The following is a 20,215-nucleotide window of genomic DNA, read 5'->3' on the forward strand; positions in this document are numbered from 1 at the left end:
GAGAAGGAGCACCACAGGGACTAGGTGGGATGACCAGTCGGAGAGGGAGCAATAGTTTCAGGAGGTATGTTTAGGATGTTGAAGACTGGCCCTGAGTGATTTGTCAGAGAATTACTGGGAATTACACAGAGTCTGTCAGAGTGAAAACTGCTCAGTGCAAAAGAATTGGTTACAAAAAGCAGAACCAAAATGGATTTTTTCCCCTAAGGATATGCCATTTTCTTGATGCACAGAGAGTGTGATAAGAAGTAGCTTCTCATAATGTCACCCTCAAAAAAAAAATTGATACATATTTTCCAACAGAACTTGCAAAGTTCAGTATAGAAGAGAAAGGGAGTCCCTCTCTGAATAGACAAAGTTTACTGCTCCAATCTGTTGCCTCTTGGGCCAGATGCTATTGATAAGGTCCCCATGCCATCCATAGGCCTGACAACTTTCTTAAAAGCATTTTAGGGCTATGTCACAAGTTCCCATGGCCAGCGGCCATGAAATTGATTATAGTGTCTTCCTTGTTCAAGACAAAGGAAATTTAAAACAACCTTCATACTCATCTTTGTGATATTTTGACAACTACACTGCCATGGTGTGAGCTGATTTTACTGTCTCAGATAAGAGGCCAAAATACATCTCATTTAAATGTGGGTCATCGTTGGTTAAATTTAAAGTGTATATATATGGACTAGCCTAAATAGTGGCTGCTTTAAATGAACATCTTTGTTTATTCCAAATATGCAAGTTACAAATGCTTGTTCTAGAAATTCTATTCTAGTCCATGTAACTTGGGAGGTTCCCAGGTAATAGCATAAAAGTTCTGGGTGATCACAATTAATATTAAACTGTCGTTGGTATTGATCACAAATGCATTTAGGTCAACAATTTAAAAATATATGAGTCAGTAATATTCAGAAGTTTTTCCTTTTTTATCGGTTCTTATTTTTGTGTCGATTTTGTCTTAGTGACCATGTAAACTAGATCAAAGATGCAGAAGCAACCAATTTTCCCAACCTGTCAGGAGTCTTGGTATTTTATACTTACTTGTAATTTTTTCAAAATAGGTTAGGTAAGGGGGGAAAAAATCCGTTTTTCAGAAACACATTTTATTGCTTTCAAATTGCTAACCCAGAGGGTTTTTCCTGCTCACAATAAAATCTTTAAAAAGCCATCCTAATGTATTTTTCCCCATGATTTTGCTGTATAAACATGATTTCACAATGCAAAACCAACAGTTCCCACAGCGCATGTTGAAAACTGCTGATCCTGTGTTCTTTTTTCAGCTTAATGAAATGATAAGAAACCCAAGCGAAGGGCATTTCTGGCAGGTGGACCACATCAAGCCAGTGTCTGGGGGAGGTGGACAGTGCTCTCTGGACAACCTGCAGACTCTGTGTACGGTCTGTCACAAAGAGGTCAGTGGAGCTTGCAGACATCAAACTGAACACTGTGCATACAGGTGTGCAAGATTCCGGGGTGAATCTGTATCCCTGGTCTAGATTCGAGATGTATTTGATTCTTTTCATCACCTAACACCCGAGTATTCTTTTGAGGCCTATACAAGTTCTCAATCTCAGACGAAAAAGAAACTTCTTCCCTTTTGACTCATTCTAAGACCAGGAAATTTTCACCACCACCTAGAAGAAAATGATACAACTTAAATATTGCAGTCTTTTTTTTTTTTTTTTTTTTTTTTCCTTTTCAGCCACACCCACAACATATAGAAGTTTCTGGGCCAGGAGTCAAATCTGAGCCACAGCTGCAAACTACATCACAGCTATGGCTATGCTAGAACCTGCCAGCTTGGAATGGAACCAGCGTGGCCACAGAGAAAAGCTGGATTATTAATACACTGCACCACAGCGGGAACTCCCTCATATTGCACAGTTCTGAGGAGACCCAGACCCTCACACTAGAAGTTCACTGAACTGGGGAAGTGACATATGTTTGCATTTGCAGCTAAATATGTCCTGAAATATCTGAAAATATTAATAAATCTTCTCTAGGACCAGCTCACTTCAACATGAACATTGCACTGCCGACCTAAGTATGAAACCTGTTAACCTTGGTACATCTTGGAGCAATTATCTCCGGCTTAAAACAAAAGAAAAAGAATGACATAATATTATCTGTCAACTAGGATGATTTTTATAAAATTTTTATTACATTTGATTTACAATGTTCTGTCAATTTCTCCTGTACAGCAAAGTGACCTATTTATATGTACATTATTTTTCTCACATTATCCTCCATCTGTTTCATAACATAACAAGTGATCAGATATAGTTCCCTGTGCTGTGCAGCAGGATCTCATTGCTTATCCACTCCAAATGCAATAGTTTTCATCTACTAACCCCAAATGCCCAGTCCATCCCACTCTCTCCCCTTCCCCCTTGGCAGCCACAAGTCTATTCTCCATGTCCATGAGTTTCTTTTCTGTAAGATAGGTTCATTTGTGCCATATATTAGATTCCAGATACAAGACATATCATATGATATTTGTCTTTCTCCTTCTGACTTACTTCACTTAGTATGAGAGCCTCTAGTTCCCTCCATGTTGCTGCAGTTGACATTGTTTTGTTCTTTTTTATGGCTGAGTAGTATTCCATTATGTGTATGTACCACAACTTCTTAATCCATTAATCTGTCATTGGACATTTACGTTGTTTCCATGTCTTGGCTATTGTGAATAGTGCTGCACTGAGCATAGGGGTACATGTACCTTTTTGAATGAAAATTCTATCTGGATATATGCCTAAGAGTGGGATTACTGGATCACATGGTAGTTTTAGTTTTCTGAGGTACCTCCATACTGTTTTCCATAGTGGTTGTACCAATTTACACTCCCACCAGCAGTGTAGGAGTGTACCCTTTTCTCCACAACCTCTCCAGTATTTTTGCTGTTGAGTTGTATGAGTTGTTCATATATTTTGGAAATTAAGCCCTTGTTGGTGGCATTGTTTGAAATTATTTTCTCCCATTCCATAGGTTGTTTTACTGTTTTTCTCATGGTTTCCTTTTCTATGCAAAAGCTTTTAAGTTTGAGTAGGTCCCATTGGTTTATTTTTGTTTTTATTTCTACTGCTTTGGGAGACTGACCTAAGAAAATATCGGTATGGTTGATGTCAGAGAATGTTTTGCCTATGAGTTTTATGGTGTCTTATGTTTGTCTTTAAGCCATTTAGAGTTTATTTCTGTGCATGGTGTGAGGGTGTATTCTAGTTCCATTGATTTAGTGCATCTATCCAGTTTTCCCAGCACCATTTGCTGAAGAGACTGTCTTTCACCCATTTTTATTTTTATTTTCATTTTTGCGTCTTAGGTCTTTTTAGGGCCGCACCCAAGGCATATGGACATTCCCAGGCTTGCAGCCACTGGCCACAGCCACAGCAATGCAGGATCTGAGCCACATCTATGACCAACACCACAGCTTACAGCAATAGTGGATCCTTAACCCACTGAGCAAAGTCAGGGATTGAACCTGCATCCTCGTGGATGCTAGGTGGATTTGTTAACCACTGAGCCATGATGGGAACTTCTTCCAATTTTATATTCTTGCCACCTTTGTCAAAGATAATTGACTGTAGGTGTCTCTCTGTATTTCTGGGATCTCTATTCTGTTCCATTGGTCATTCCATCTGTTTTTGTACCAGTACTACACTGTCTTAATTATTGTAGCTTTGTAATATTGTCTGAAGTCTGGGAGAGTTAGGCCTCCTGCTTTGTTTTTGTTCCTCAGGATTGCTTTGGCAGTTCTGGGTCATTTGTGGTTCCGTATAAATTTTTGGTTTGTCTGTTCTAGTTCTGTGAAAAATGTAATGGGTAATTTGATGGGGATCACATTGAATCAGTAGAGATTGCTTTGGGTAGTATAACCATTTTTTTTTGGGGGGGGGGTCTTTTTTTGTCTTTGTTGTTGTTGTTGTTGCTATTTCTTGGGCCGCTCCCGCGGCATATGGAGGTTCCCAGGCTAGGGGTCGAATCAGAGCTGTAGCCACCGGCCTACGCCAGAGCCACAGCAACGCGGGATCCGAGCCGCGTCTGCAACCTACACCACAGCTCACGGCAACGCCGGATCGTTAACCCACTGAGCAAGGGCAGGGACCGAACCCGCAACCTCATGGTTCCTAGTCGGATTCGTTAACCACTGCGCCACAACAGGAACTCCAGTATAACCATTTTTACAATATTAATTCTTCCAGTCCAGGAGCATGGACTATCATTCCATTTCTTTGAATCCTCTTTAATTTTCTTGATTAATGTCATAGTTCTCAGTATGTAAGTCTTTCAACTTACTGGTCAGGTTTATCCAGAGGTATTTAATTTTTAGGGGTGCAATTTTAAAAGGTATTGTATTTTTTTATTCCTTACCCTTCTTTCTTTTTTGCGGGCACACCCAAGGCATATGGAGGTTCCCAGGCTAGGGATCTAATCAGAGCTACAGCTGCTGGCCTACACCACAGCCACAGCCATGCCAGATCTGAGCCATGTCTGTGACCTACACCACAGCTCATGGCAATGCCAGATCCTTAAACCACTGAGTGAGGCCAGGGATCAAACCCACAACCTCATGGTTCGTAGTCAGATTTATTTCTGCTGCGTCACAACGGGAACTCTTTTTATTCCTTTTCTACTATTGTATTGTCAGTATACAGAAATGCAACCTATTTCTGAATGTTAATCTTGTATCCTGCTACTTTGCTAAATTTTTTGATCAGTTTGAGTTGTTTTTGTGTGGAATCCTTAGGGTTTTTTATATAGTATCATGTCATCTGCATGGAGTGACCATTTTACCTCTTCTCTTCCAATTTGGATATGTTTTATTTCTTTTGTTTGTGGGATTGCTGTGGCTAGGACTTCCACTACTAATATTGAATAAAAGTGGTGAGAGTGGACATTCTTGCATTCTTTCAGGTTTTAGGAGGAAGGCCTTCAGCTTCTCTCTATTGCGTATTATATTGGCTGTGGGTTTGTCATAAATGACCTTGATTATGTTAAGGTATGTTCCCTCTATACCCACTTTGGTAAGAGTTTTTATAGTGATGAGTGTTGGACTTTGTCAGATGCTTTTTCTGCATCTATTGAGATGATCATGTGGTTTTTGACTTTTCTTTTGTTAATGTGGTGGATGACATTAATTGATTTGTATATGTTGAACCATCCTTGTGAACTTGGGATGAATCCCACTTGGTCATGGTGTATAATCTTTTTTATATGTTTTTGGCTTCAGTTGGCTGAAATTTTGTTGAGAATTTTTGCATCTATATTCATCAAAGATATTGGCCTATAATTTTCTTTGACTGGTTTTGGTGATGCTGATGGTGGCTTCATTTAATGTCTTTGGGAGTATTCCTTCTTCTTCAACCTTTTGGGAAAGTTTTATAAGGATGGGTATAAGTCCTTCTTTGTGTATTTGCTACAATTCACCTGTGAAGCCATGTGGTCCTGGACTTTTGTTTGTAGGGAGTGTTTTTATTACATATTCAATTTCATTTCTAGTGATGAGTCTGTTCAGTTGATCTATTTCTTCTTGATTCAGTTTTGGCAGGGTGTAAGTCTCTAGAAAGTTGTCCATTTCTTCTAGGTTGTCAAATTTGTTGGCATATAATTGTTCATAGAATTCTCTTATGGTTTTTTTTTTTTTTTTTTTTTTTTTTGGTGTTTCTGTGGTATCTGTTGAGATTTTCCTTTTTCATTCCTTATTTTGTTTATTTGAGTTCTTTCTCTCCTCTTCTTGGTGAGTCTGGCCAGAGGTTTGTCAGTTTTGTTTACCCTTTCAAAAAACCAGCTCTTGGTTTTACCGATTTTTTTCTTATCCTTTTTGTTATCTATTTTGTTGATTTCCTCTTTGATCTTTATGATTTCCTTCCTTCTGCTGACTTTAGGTTTTGTTTGTTCTTCTTTTTTCTAATGCTTTTAGGTGATGGGTTAAGTTGTTGATTTGAGATTTTTCTCCTTTTTTGAGGAAGGCCTGTATCACTATGAACTTCCCTCTGAGCACTACTTTTGTGGCATCCCATAGATTTTTGAATGATTGTGTTTTCATTAACATTTGTCTCAAGGTATTTTTTAATTTCCATCTTGATTTCCTCATTGACGCATTGGCTTTCTAGAGCATGTTGTTTAGTCTCCTTGTAGTCATTTTTTTTTTTTATTTCTTTTCCTGTGGTTGATTTCTGATTTCATTCCATTTTGGCCAAAGAAGATACTTGAAATAATTTCTATACTCTTAAATTTGTTGAGGTTATTTTTGTGCCTCAGTATGTGGTCATTCCTTGAGAATGTTCCATGTGCACTTGAAAAGAATATATATTCTGATGTTTTTGGATGTAATGTCCTTGAAAATATCAATGAAGTCTATTTTTTCTATGTGTCATTTAGGATCTCTGTTGCCTTATTGATTTTCTGTCTAGAGGGTCTATCCATTGATGTGAGTGGGGTGTTAAAGTCTCTACTATTACTACATTGCCATTAATTTCTCTTTTTATGTCTGTTAGTATTTGTTGTATATATCTGGGTGCTCCTATACTAGGGGCATATATATTGATGATTGTAATATCCTCTTCTTTAATGGTTCCTTTTATCATTAGGCAGTGTCCTCTGTCTTTCTTTATGACCTTTGTTTTAAAGTCTGTTTTGTTGGAGTTCCTGTTGTGGCCCAGTGGAAATGAATCTGACTAGTATCCGTGAGAATGCAGGTTCAATCCCTGGCCTCGCTCAGTGGGTTAAGGAACTGGTGTTGCCATGAGCTGTGGTTTAGGTCACAGATGTGGCTTGGATCTGACATTGCTGTGGCTGTGGTGTAGGCCAGCAGCTGCAGCTCCAACTAAACCCCTAGCCTGGGAACTTCCATATGCCATGGTGCAGCCCTAAAAAAATAAAGTCTATTTTATCTGATATAAGCATTGCAACTCTCACTTTCCTGTCATTTTCATTCACATGAAATATCTTTTTCCATACCCTTACTTTCAATTTATATGTGTCCTTTGCTCTAATGCGAATGTCAAGTAGACAACACATTGTAGACTCTTGTTTTTTTATCCACTCTATGTCTTTTGATTGGAGCATTCAGTCCATGGACATTTAAGGTAATTGTTGATAAAAATGTATTTACTGCCATTTTAAATCTGGTATTCCAGTTGATTCTATGTTTCTCCATTGTTCCTTTTTTTGGTTGAATGATTTCCTTTTATTTTATGCTTGTGTCCTCTTCTTTTTAGTTTTTGTGAATGTATTCATTGGTTTTGATTTGTGGTTGCCCTGTTTTTCAAGTATGATAACCCTTTCCTATATCTGCTTGCTTTAGTCTGATAGTCAAATAAGTTCAAACACATTCTGGAAAAAAGGAGACTAGATTTTCTTACTTTCCTTCTCTACTTTTTATGATTTTAATGTTATTTTTTAACATCTTCATGTTTATCCTTTTGCTGTTCCTTGTGTTTATCGGTGCTTATACAAAAGGGTTTTTTTCCCTTTAGTTCCATATACTGGCTTATTTAAGTGATTACTTTGCAGTTGTGATTTCCTCCATTCTTTTTCTTCTTACTTCTTTTTTATTCAGAGGAGCCCTTTCAGTATTTCTTTAAGAATGGGTTTAGTATTGCTGTACTCTTTCAGTTTTTGTTTTTTGGAGAAATTCTTTATTTCTCCTTCTGTTTTAAATAATATTCTTGTTGGGTAGAGTGTTCTAGGCTGCAGATTTTTCCTTTTTAGGGCTTTAACTATATCTTGCCACTCTTTTCTGGCCTCTAGTGTTTCTACAGAGAAATCAGCTGATATCCTTATGGGGGTTCCCTTATAATTAATGTTTTGTGTTTGTCTTGCTGCCTTTAGAATCCTCTCTTTAACTTTTTACAATTTTGTTATAATATGTCTTTGTGTGGGCCTATTTGGGTTCAATTTATTTGGGGCCCCCTGTGCTTCCTGCAACTTGATAGCTGTTTTCTTTAAATTTGAGAAGTTTTCAGCCATAATTTCTTCAAATATATTTTCAATCCCCTTTTCTGTTTGTTCTCCTTCTTGAATCCCTATTATGCTTAGGTTGTCCTGCTTTATATTATCCCATAGGTCTCTTACATTGCTTTCATGTTTTTTCTTTGGGTCTTTTGGCTGCTGTCCTGATTGAGTGATTTCCATTATTCTATCTTCCAAGTCACTAATTCATTCCTCTGCATTATTCCTTCTGCTTTTCAGTGCCTTTAATTCCACTTTTGTCTCTGCAAATGAATTTTCTAATTTTTCTTGGCTCCTCCTTGTATTTTCTAGTTCCTTTCTAAGGTAATCTGCATTATTGTTCATGTCCACTCTTAATTCCTTCATTATTTTCACTATCTTCTTTTTGAATTCACTGTCTGTTGGACTGCAGAGGTCTGTTTCATTGAGTGCTCCTTCAGGTGAATTCTCCTGTTCTTTTTACTAGGAATGGTTCCTGAAGATCTTCATTTTGCTTATATTTTTCTTATTCTATGAATTTAGGGAAAACAGCTACTGGAAGGCTTTGTATATAGAAGAATTTCCCCTGGGTATTTTGTGAAGCCTTACTTTTTTTTTTTTTTTTTTTTTTTTTTTTTTGGCATGAGGGCTGATTTTTTGGATGCTTCCTGTCTCTCCTCAATGTGTGCAGGCTGTTATTCCCTTGATGGAGTGTTTCATATGCTTCCAGGTAGATGGAAGCAATGGGCAGGGCTAGTAGCCAGTGCCTGGTTGCGGGGCCCTTGACTGTGGCAGGGACCCACAGGACAGTGGCACAGGCTGCTGCTAGTTACAGGACCCTGGGAAGTGGCACTGACCCTCAGGCAAGTGTAGGTGGTGCCTGGATCGTTTGGCAATCGCAGTGGCATGGTGTGTGTGTTTCCAGGGGAGTGAGAGCAACAATGGGTGGTTCTTGGTTGCAGTGCCTCCTCTGCACCAACCTCTGAGGTGACTGGGGCCATAGGTGGTGCCTGTTCACAGACCCCTAGTGGTGGTGGGCCACACCCAACTCTAGAGGCTGAGTTGACTGATTTTTCCACCACCACCTGTAGACCATGCGCAAGGCACCACAACACGCTTAGCCACACAGGAGGCATTGCCATCTCTAGCCTGCACAAGAGGGAGCTGTCACCTATAGCCCCACCCTACAGGGTCCACAGTTGAGCAGAGAAATATATTTCTATGGCAGTTGCTCCTCCCCCTCTTGCCCTCCCCAACAATGGCATCTTGCTTCTCCTGTGGGCCAGACTTCCTTCTGTTTCCTCAGCTGTGGTGTTTGTCTCCCTAGCCAATGGCACACCACTTCCTAGCCCCTCAGGCTGTCTCCATACAGGCAACCCTAGTCCTCTCCCCAAGAACTGACCTCTGGAGCCTGAATTTCAGCACTCAGCCCCCACCCAAGCATCCCAGGCAGTGGTGTCCCAGGAAGTGTTACCGATGGTCTCTGTGGCTCTCTCTCTACCTTCCCCTCTTCATCCAGATGCTGTGCTCTTTTCTGAGGCTTTGCAGTCCCTCCATCTTGGCCTATCTTCCCATTAGGAGGCTTCCCCTGGTGTGGGTTTCTTTCCTCTTTCACAGCTCCCTCTCAGGAGTGTTAGTCCCATTCTGATTTCTTTTATTTTTTTCTCTCTCTCTCTCTTTTTCTTTCATTCTACCTAGTTATATGGAGGGTTTCTTGCCCTTTTTTGGAGGTTTAAGGTCTTCTGCCAGTGTTCAGTAGATATTCTGTGTGAATTGTTCTACATGTAGATGGTTTATGAGAGAACGTGAACACCACATCTTACTCCTCTGCCATCCTGATCCCTCCTTAGAATGAATTTTTTTTTGGGGGGGGGGTCTTTTTGCCATTTCTGGGGCCGCTCCTGCGGCACATGGAGGTTCCCAGGCTAGGGGTCTAATCGGAGCTGTAGCCACCAGCCTACACCAGAGCCACAGCAAAACAGGATCCGAACCATGTCTGCAACCTACACCACAACTCACGGCAATGCTGGATCCTTAACCCGCTGAGCAAGGTCACGGATTGAATCCACAACCTCATGATTCCTAGTTGGATTCACTAACCACTGGGCCACGACAGGAACTCCCAGGATGAATTTTTAACAAGCAGTTCAACAAAGGTCATGAGATCTACCTGTTGAGATTTTATTTTAGAAAGAAGCATACTTTCAGTATCAACATCGTATCCAACTCCGCATCCGGGCAGAATGTAGCATTTTCTCTTCCTCCCATGGTAAGCATTCACATTGTTTATCATCTAAAAGTGCTGCATATTTTTCTGTGGAGTACCTCTCTACTGTGGTTTTTTTAGACATTCCCATAGTGATAAACATTGAAGTTGCTGACATTTTTTGGTTCATCTACACAACGCTGCCAGGCATGTTGGTGGTGGTTTTGTTTTGTTTTGTTTATTCAAACTGTTTTTTACATTTTGAGGTTTTTTTCCCTAAGACAGATTCTCAGATGTAAAATCACTGAGTCAAGCGTAGGAGTTTATCTCCAAGCTGTTTTCCAAAGGATGGTGCTGCTTCCATCCCAGCAGTGAACAGCAGAACCTATTTACCTGCACTAGTTATTACTGATGGGCTGGGAGGAGAATTACTGTGTTATTAAAGACCCTGACATTTGGAAAAATGCTAGTCAATTGTAGTTAAGCTTATGAGAACTGTTCAGATCCTTTGCCAGTGTTCTTGTCGTAGTGAGCACTTTCTTAGCCACTTTTTAATATTTCAGATTCCTCAATTTTTTCACAAGCATAATTTTTACATAAATGGGCTTATGTCATAAGCATGGGCTTTTGTTTACTTGTTCTAGTTTAACCCTTGTCTTCTCCTTACCCCTTCCACCTGAATCACTTCACATTTCTATGGATTTAACTGGGGAAAAAATCATCTAATTTCTCAACTGTGCAAATTATTAGCACATTTGAGGCCTATAAGAAAATTAAGATAAAGCAAAAGAGAATGCTGCACCTTCTGTAATCACTTTTTCAGAGTTTCATGAAAAATTTTATTTGTGGGAGCAGCAGATGAATCCAGTTGTGTTCCATCCTACTTTGGGTTTTTTGTTTGTTGGTTGGTTGGTTTGCAGTGTCTTGGCTATTCGGCTGGGAAATCCAGAGCTGCCTTACGAGCTCCCACTTGGATGAGGAGAATCATGGATGCCCCAGCCTCCCAGTGAGGTTTTTGCCATCTCACTGGGTAGCAAGTCACCCCCATGAAGCTGTGTTTTCACTTCAGCATCTAGCCTTAAGTGAACCCAGGACCTTTAGGCTGCTGGAGACCTTTGCTTGTAGCTTGGTAACACCCCTAATGGCAAAGCACTGGTAAACCAGGGTGGTGAAAATGTAGATTTGTTCAGACTAACAGAGTTTTTGAGCTTCTGTATCTAGTACTTTTTTTTTAACATGTACATGTGCATGTTTTTTCTAACTTTTAGAGAACTGCCAGACAAGCTAAGGAAAGAAGCCAGGTGAGAAGACAGTCTCTAGCAGCAAAGCATGGATCCGACATCACACGATTTTTGGTAAAGAAATGAAGTATAAAAATTTTTGAATGGATGACAAATGGTTTATATGTGGAGAATTCAACATTTTTTCATATTTGTCTTTTTTTCAATATTTTAAGACTAGAAATTTTCAGAAGAAAAATCAAGACTTCAACTTCCCTTTTCATGTTAAATGCTTTTAGTGTTCCCTGCCTTTTGAAAGTACATAACAGAAACTGAGATACAATACTAAATATTTCTACAACCTTTTTGATTTCATGCAGACTCTCAATTATGTTTTGGTAAGATTTTGTTAAGCTTCCATTTCCCATGACTATACCTTAATCATAGTATTATACATAGATTGTTTTTGAAAAATATACTCTCAAGTACTTGAAAAATCCTGCTGGATTAGTATTGGTTCTGGATGGCTGTGTGTCTAAATGGAACATTGTAAAGCCATAAGGGAAATTTAAGAGGCAAATCATGATTATTCAGGAATTCTGTGCCAAGTGTGACCTGCCTGCTTAGTATGCAAGAGGGACTCTTGTTCACTAAATGCCTCCAAAATGGGCTGGGGGTACACATTGTGAGTGTTGTCTTCTTGTTTTATGTTTAAGCCAGTTGTCTTTATTGAAAAGATGCTTTTGAAAGTAAGCTAATTGAGCCTATGCTGTTTGTAGACAATTTAGGCATTCTAGCTAAAGTAATTTTTAAGAATGTTTAAAAACTGAAAGCATAAAATTTAAAATGCCGCTTAAGCTTCGTTTTTTTTTTTTTTTTTTTTAGTTTGTTTTAATGCCTAATACTAGGCTTACTATCAAAGCACCCTTTTTCTCCTGGTTTCTCATTTTCTGTTTTTAAAATTCTGTTTTATTAAAAGTATATTCCTGAAACCTCTTTTAAAAGGAGTAATGATGATAAAACACTTTATAAGTAAAGCATGATCAGATGGAGATATATGTTAAAAAAAAAGTATAAGGGTACTATTAAAATGTAACTGATATTCAAAAATAAAAGTGATGATGAAACAAAACCAAGCAATAACTCCTGCAATATGTGAGAATCATGTGAGCAAAGAGTCAGAACTGCATTCATAGAAGGCTTGTCTGTAAATATTCTTTAGGCGTACTTCTCATTAGTTTGAACACTCTTTAATTTTAATTAGTAGCTGGTACTTAGTAACAGATAACTTATTTCTATAAATATTATACAACCATGAATTTTTCCTTTGGAGTTTTTATTAAGTTTATAGTATTTCATTCTATGAGATGGAATTGTATTTGCTCATTTTATAAATTAGTTGGGCTTTCTTTGGCCTCCTTTCTGCTTTGCTGATCAGGCTTTTTGCAGTTTTCTGCCTCACTGCCAGGGTAACCTAGGATTCCTCACGGTTGAGAGCCAAGAAGCCAGCAGGCTGCCTTTATTCCAGCAGGAGGTGTTTGCAAGTGAGACTTTGGTCTAAGTAGGTCAGATATGAGTGGAGCTTGCTCTTTGGATCAAACTAAAGTGGTAATTCTACGGAGAACTTTCTCACATGGAGGAACTGGATGATGGTTTGAGGTAAAATGACCCATGAGGATGCTTTCATTCTTTGCCAGATTTCAAAATTCCAGTCAATTAAAAATGATATCAGAGCATTGAAAAGAATAAAATAGGAATATGTTTAACAAGGAGGTGAAAGATTTGTACACTGAAACTACAAGTATTTGATGAAAGAAATTGAAGAAACCACAAATAAAATGGGGAAAAAAATCCCATATTCCATGTTCATGGATAAGAAAAATTAATATTGTTAAAATGTCCATATTACCCAAAGCAATTGACAGATGCAATCCCCATCACAATTCCAATGTCATTTTCACAGAAATAGAAAAAAAAATCCTAAAATTTATGGAACCATAATAGACCCCAAATAGCCAAAGAAATCTTGAGAAAGAAGAACAAAACTAGAGGCATCACACTTCTTGATTTCAAACTATATTTCAAAGCTATAGTTATCAAACAGTATGGTATTGGCATAAAAACAGACATATAGATCTATGGAACAGAATCAAGGGCCCAGAAATAAGCCCATGCATATATATATATACATATATGTGTGTGTGTGTGTATATATATATATATATATATATATATATATATATATATATATTTTCAACTGATTTTCAACAAAGGAGCCAAGAATATACAATGGGGAAAGGATGGTCTCCTTCCATAAAAGGCCTTGGGGAAACTGGACAGTCATGTGCCAAACAATTAAATTGGACCCTTATCTTACACCATACAGGCAAGTCAACTCAAAACGGATTAAGACTTGAATGTAAGACCTGAAGCCAGGACTTCCCATTGTGGCTCAGCAGTAATAAACCCAAGTAGTATCCATGAGGACATGGATTTGATCCCTGGCCCTGCTCAGTGGGCCAAGGATCTGGCACTGCTGTGAGCTGTGGTGTAGGTCACAGACACAGCTCAGATCCTGTGTTGCTGTGGCTGCGGTGTAGGCTGGCAGCCGCAGCTCCAATTAGACACCTAGCCTGGGAACTTCCATATGCCGTGGGTGTGGCCCTAAAAAGACCTGAAGCCATAGAACTCCTAGAAGAAGACACAGAGGGTAAGCTCCTTGACTTCAATCTTGGCAATGATTTTTTGCATTTGACACCAAATTTATGTTGCACAGGCAGCAAAAAATAAAGCAAAAATAAATGTTACTACATCAAATTAAAAAGCTTCTATACATCAAAGGAAACCATCATCAAAATGAAAAGACAACCTACAGAATGGAAGAAACTATTTGCAAACCACATATTGAATAAGGGGCTAATATCCAAATTATATAAGGAGCTCATACAACACAGTAGTTAAAAAAAAAAAAATCGAGTGAAAAGATAGGCAAAGAACCCAAATATACATTTTTCCAAAGAAGACAATGGCCTGCAGGTACATGAAAATGTGCTCAACATCACTGATGGTCAGGGAAATGCAAATCACATGCACATATAACCTCATAGCTGTTAGGATGACTATTAACAAAAAGATAAGAGATAACATATGCTGATGAGAATGTGGAGGAAAGAGAACACTTGTCTACTGTTGACGGGAATGTAAATTGGTGCAGCTACTATGGAAAATAGTATGATGGTCCCTTAAGAAATTAAAAACTACTAGCAATCTTACTTCTAGGTATATATCTAAAGAAAATGAAACCATTATCTCTAAAAGATATCTGTACCTGCCATGTTCTCTGCAACATTATTCACAATAGCCAAGGTAATGAAAACAACCTGTCATCAACGGATGAGTGCGTAAAGAAAACAAAACGTAGAAGGAGTTCCCGTCGTGGCGCGGTGGTTAATGAATCCGACTAGGAACCATGAGGTTGTGGGTTCGGTCCCTGCCCTTGCTCAGTGGGTTAACGATCCGGCGTTGCCATGAGCTGTGGTGTGGGTTGCAGAAGCGGCTCAGATCCTGCGTTGCTGTGGCTCTGGCATAGGCCAGTGGTGCTGGCCTACAGCTCCGATTCGACCCCTAGCCTGGGAACCTCCATATGCCGCGGGAGCAGCCCAAAGAAATAGCAAAAAAAAAAAGACAAAAAAAAGAAAAAGAAAACGTAGAAGATGTATACACTAGAACATTATTCAGCTTTTCAAAAAAAGGAAATCCTGCTATCTGCAGTAGCATGAGCCTGGAAGGCATCACTCATATATGGAGTCCTAAGGGGGAAAAAAAAAGAAGTCAAACTCATAGAAACAGAATGTAGAAAAATGGTTTCAGGAAGTGGGAGGTGGTGGGGAAAGTTTGATGAAAGGGTAAAAATTTTCAGTTATGAGTAAGATGTGAGAACATTGATGGCACTGTATTGTGTGATTGGAATTGCTAAGAGAGTAGAACCGAGTGTTCTCTCCAAAAAAGAAAAGTATGTATTTGAGATAATGGATGTGTTAATTAACTATATGATGCTCATCCTTTCACAATGTGTATGTGTAGCAAATCATCAAGTGCATACTTTAAATATCTTACAATTTTATTTGCCAATCATACCTCAGTACATCTGGAAAAAAAACACAAAAATGCTATAAAGGACCAGTGAGCATTTGCCACGCAGGACCCTGGCCCACCCCAACCCCATCCTTCCCCTGGTTTGATCTATTCAGGGGCACATTGAGATGAAGAGTCTGGGACTGAAAATTAAAGTAGAGATCAATCTAACAGCAAAGACCTCAGAAGATCAATACTATTTTAGGGTGGTTCTTTCATCCTCACAGTCTGAAATGGAAGCTGCCCTCTGTGGCTTGTAAATATAAGATTCCAACAGAGGGCACAGCAAGTGTCAGGGCAAGCAGGGGGCCGTGTGTGCAGAGAGCAGTCTGGGGTTCCCCCCTGGGAAGAAGGGGGCTGCTCCTGCACAGGATGTGGAGGTTAAGTGAAAAACAGAGGGGGCTGGAGCAGGTGTGAAGGATGAAACCAGCTCTGAAAAGAATCAGAGAAGTTAGAAGACAAGAAAGAAGAGGCTGTGGATCCAGGGTACAGGACTGAGAACTGGTAGCTGGGGAATGAACTGGTGTGCGGTGTGGGAGCCATGAGAAGAGGCCAGCACTGAGAAAGGTGGCCGTGCTGGATAGTGGGGCTCTGCTCACGCACCCAAACCGCCCATGCCCAGTGATGAGCTGTCCGTCCTCCTGTCCACTGTCACTGAGTGACATTGACCTCCAGATACTCTCTGATGACTGATAAGTCACTTCGAGTCCCAGACCATGGAAAAGATCTGTCAGTGTTAATCACAGCCTAGTGTATGTTTCCTGGGGAGATTTTCCTATGACAAATGAATACCTTTCTACATTTTCCTAGCTGTTGATGGGAAAGGATTTTCTGCCCACATGCCTTACTATTAAATCTTCAGATCCTTGAGTGAAACATTTAAAATAAGTTCCCTTGGAAATAAAACTATGAAACACTTTAAATTATATGTCTAAGATGTCAACATTCTTGAACTCTTCAGAATAAAATGAAAAAAATGTGTTTACTACAGGATACAGAATCATGGATATGAAACATCAAAAACAGGTTGTAAAGAGAGTTCCCTGGTGACTCTGTGGGCTAAGGATCCTGTTGTCAGTGCTGTGGTTTGGGTCGCTGCTGTGGTGCAAGTTTGATCCCTGGCCCGGGAACCTCTGCATGCTGCAGGCCTAGCTGAAAAAGAATAGGTTGTGGAAATATCTCCTTTTCTTGTTACTGCATATTAGTTATGTGTTATTAACCTCTCACTGCACCTTTTATTCTTTTAAACTTCAAGTCACTGAAGAAATTAAATATTCAACCACCAGAAAAGCATCCCATCTCCTCTCAACTTTATCGGTTGTCTTATGATGTTACAGGTGTTCTGCTGCCCTGGTTGTGTTCACATTTGCTACCGGAAACATTATTGGTATTGAAATGCATTCAGGGTTCTGACTGCTGCCTCTGCTTCAACAGCTTCTCTCCTGGCTCTTTGAAATCACTGACTAGTCCTGTCTCACTAGAAGATACTAGCTTTTTTTCCTCCTAGAAACTGACATATGGGACACCTTAAAAATGTTAATTATTCCGCGTTTCCTGAAGTGTTCATATTTGTCTCTGCTTTTACACGTCTGCCTCCCCTCCAGCCAGAGTTCATTACTGTATTACAGAAACTCCAAACATCCTTATCTCTGTGACAGTTAAGGTCTCTTTAACAAAGATTCCAGCATAGTTTTAACTTAGCCTATAAAATGAGCTAAAAATCCACTATCTCAGTACCTGACCTACCAAGTTCTCTGCACATACGGTTTGTACACAGACACACCCACATCTCAATCTGTAACTTCAGATTGCTACACCCACCATGAGAGATTTTGCAGCAATCCTACAAAATGTTTTATGTACTTTCCAAAGAATATTCACTTACAAAACTATGTCATTGTTTTTCTCTTTTGGCCACACTGGAGGTATATAGAAGTTGAGATATCAAATCCAAGCTGGAGCTGTGACTTATACCACAGCTGCAGCAATGCTGGATCCTTAACCCACTGTGCAGGACCAGGGATCTAACCAGTGTCTCCACAGAGCCAAGCTAGATGGTTAACCTACTGTGTCACAGCGAGAACTCCCTAGAACTGTGTCTTAATTCATGCTTTAGCTTTCATCAAATGGAAAATTTTCAGGGCATATATGAAACATTGCTATGCAGTTGCTCTGTTTTTCTGTTGTTAATGTTTTAAAAGCTTCCAGTAAGCCTCTCCCCACATCAAATTAGGAACCAGTTGAGAAATGAGCCACTGGAGTCAGATGGAACTCAAACTTTTATCATTTTAAGGTCGATCAGGTGAAATCAGAGATCATGGCATGGATTTAGGCCACAGTCAAAATAGCACTTGCAGCCCCCACTCAGGACCCTGGGGCAACTTGCCAGCAGAAAGTTGGAGCCTCTTCTCTCCTGGAGGACAAGCACACTTACCCTGAAACCCCACAGCCATTTGGCCTCTTCTTAGGGACATTGAGAGGATTTTAGGCCTAGCCTTAGCTTTTTTTTTTTTTTTTTTTTTTTTTCCTTCTTCTTCTTCTTAATTTTATACCCTGTAAGTTTGCTGTATTCATTCTTTAGTTCCAAAAGGTTTTTTGCTTTTTGGGTTTTTTTTTTTTTTTTTTGCTTTTAGGGCCACACCCACAGCATATGGAGGTTCCCAGGCTAGGCTTGAATGGGAGCTGTGGCTGCCGGCCTACACCACAGCCACAGCAATGCCAGACTGGAGCTGTGTCTGCCACCTATACCATAACTCATGGCAATACTAGGTCTTTAACCCACTGAGAGAGCTTAGGGATCAGACCTGCATCCTCCTGAATACAAGTTGGGTTTGTTACCACTGAGCCACAAAGGGAACTCCCTCAAAGTTTGTGTATGTGTGTGTGTGTGTGGAATATTCAGGGGCTTTTTGTTTTGTTCTTTTTCCATATCATAGATCATGTCATCTACAAACAGAGATACTTTTACTTTTTCCTTTCCAGTATGGGTGTCTGTTATTTCTTTTTCTTGCCTAATTGTTCTGCTAGAACTTCCAATACTTGTGCTGAATAGAAGCGGCAAAATTTGGACGTGTCTTGTTCCTGATATTAGAAGAGTTTTCAGTCTTTCACCATTAAGTATGATGTATTTGTGGCCTTTATTATGTTGAGGTAGTTTACTTCTATTTCTAGCTTGTTGAAGTGTTCTTGTCATGGAAAGCTGTTTGTTTTTTCATTTAAAAAGTTTATTGAAATATAGTTGATCTACAATGTTGTGTTATTTTCAGGTGTACAGCAGAGTGATTCAGTTGTACATTTATACATATCCATTCTTTTTCATATTCTTTTCCCATATAGTTAGAACAGAATTTTGAGTAGAATTCCCTGTGCTGAACAGCAGGTTCCCGTTGACTATCCATTCCATATACAATAGTGTGCATATGCCAATCCCAACTCTCAATCCATCCCTCTCTGCCACCTTTTTCCTTTGGTAGCCATAAATTTGTTTTCAAAGTGTGTAAGTTTGTTTCTGTTTTGTAAATAAGTTTATTTGTATCATTTTTTAAAGATTCCACGTAAAAGTGATATCATACGATGTTTGTTTTTCTCTGTCTGACTTCACTTAGTATGATAATCTCTAGGTCCATCCATGTATGAAAGGGTATTTAATTTTTTCAAATGCGTTCTGTGCATCAACTGAGTTGGCCATGCAGTTTATATCTTTCATTCTGTTAATATGATGTATTACATTGATTGATTTTAGTATGTTGAACCATTCTTACATGTCAGGAATAAATCCCACTTGGTCATGCATATAATCCTTTTAATATGCTACTGAATTTGGCTTGCTAGTATTTTGTTGAGAAGCTTTTCATCAATATTTGTAAGGAATATATGTCTCTATTTTTCCTTTCTTGTAGTGTTTTTATTCTGGTTTTGGTAACCCGGCAATGTTGGCCTCATAGAATGAGTGAGAAAATATTCTTTCTTCTTCAATTTATTGTAATTGTTTGAGAAGACTGATGTTAGTTCTTTCAATATTTGGGAGAATTCTTCATGATGCCATCAACTCAGGGCTTTTCTTTGTCAAAGTTTTAAATTTCTGATTTAATCTCTTTCCTAGGTATAAAGGTCTAGTCATTGTTTCAGTTGGTAGATTTTTTTGCCTCTAAGAATTTGCCCATTTCATCTGTGCTGTCCAATTTGTTTGGTGTACAGTTGTTCATTATTCTCTCTTATGATCTTTTTATTACTATAGAAACAGTAGTAATGAACCCATTTCACTTCTGATTTTAGTCATTTGAGTCTCCTCTCTTTCATTCTTAGTCCATCTAGCTAAAGTTTGTCAATTCTTTTGATGTTTTCAAACAACCATGTCTTGGTCTTACTGATTTTCTCTATTAGTTTTCTGTATCATTTATTTTATCTCTGCTCTAATATTCATTATTTCTTTCTTACTGCTAGCCTTGGGTTTAGATTATTGTTCCTTTTCTATTTCCTTAAGATATTAAGTTAGGTTTTGATTTGAATAACTTCTTCCTTTTTTATGTAAGCCTTTATAGCTATAAACTTCCTTCTTAGCACTGTTTTTGCTGTGTCTCATAAGCTTTGGTATTATTTTGGTTGTATTTTTATATTTATTCTTCTCTAAGTATTTTCTAATTATCATTGTAATTTCTTCTTTGATCTTTTGGCTGTTTTACAATGTACTATTTAATTTCCACAGGTTTGTGAATTTTCCAGCTTTCTTTCT

At 38.9% G+C, this 20,215-nt stretch overlaps 1 protein-coding gene across 5 annotated transcripts in view; it reads left to right on the forward strand.

Annotated features, from left to right (window-relative positions):
* The window catches only part of ZRANB3 (zinc finger RANBP2-type containing 3), a 302,772-nt gene extending 290,291 nt beyond the window's left edge, over positions 1 to 12,481 (forward strand). For all 5 annotated transcript variants that reach the window (XM_021075255.2, XM_021075253.2, XM_085001387.1 and 2 more), the window contains 2 exons: positions 1,275 to 1,406; positions 11,398 to 12,481. In XM_021075255.2, the coding sequence (XP_020930914.1) occupies positions 1,275 to 1,406; positions 11,398 to 11,496 (231 nt within the window). In that variant the 3' untranslated portion in view covers positions 11,497 to 12,481. The remainder of the gene's footprint in view (positions 1 to 1,274; positions 1,407 to 11,397) is intronic.
* The last annotated feature ends 7,734 nt before the right edge of the window (positions 12,482 to 20,215 follow it).

This window comes from Sus scrofa, chromosome 15, assembly GCF_054392235.1.
Source record: "Sus scrofa isolate SSC_HxYL_T2T_F1_AM1 chromosome 15, Sscrofa_HxYL_maternal_Yorkshire_Landrace_v2.0, whole genome shotgun sequence".
Lineage (NCBI taxonomy): Eukaryota > Metazoa > Chordata > Mammalia > Artiodactyla > Suidae > Sus > Sus scrofa.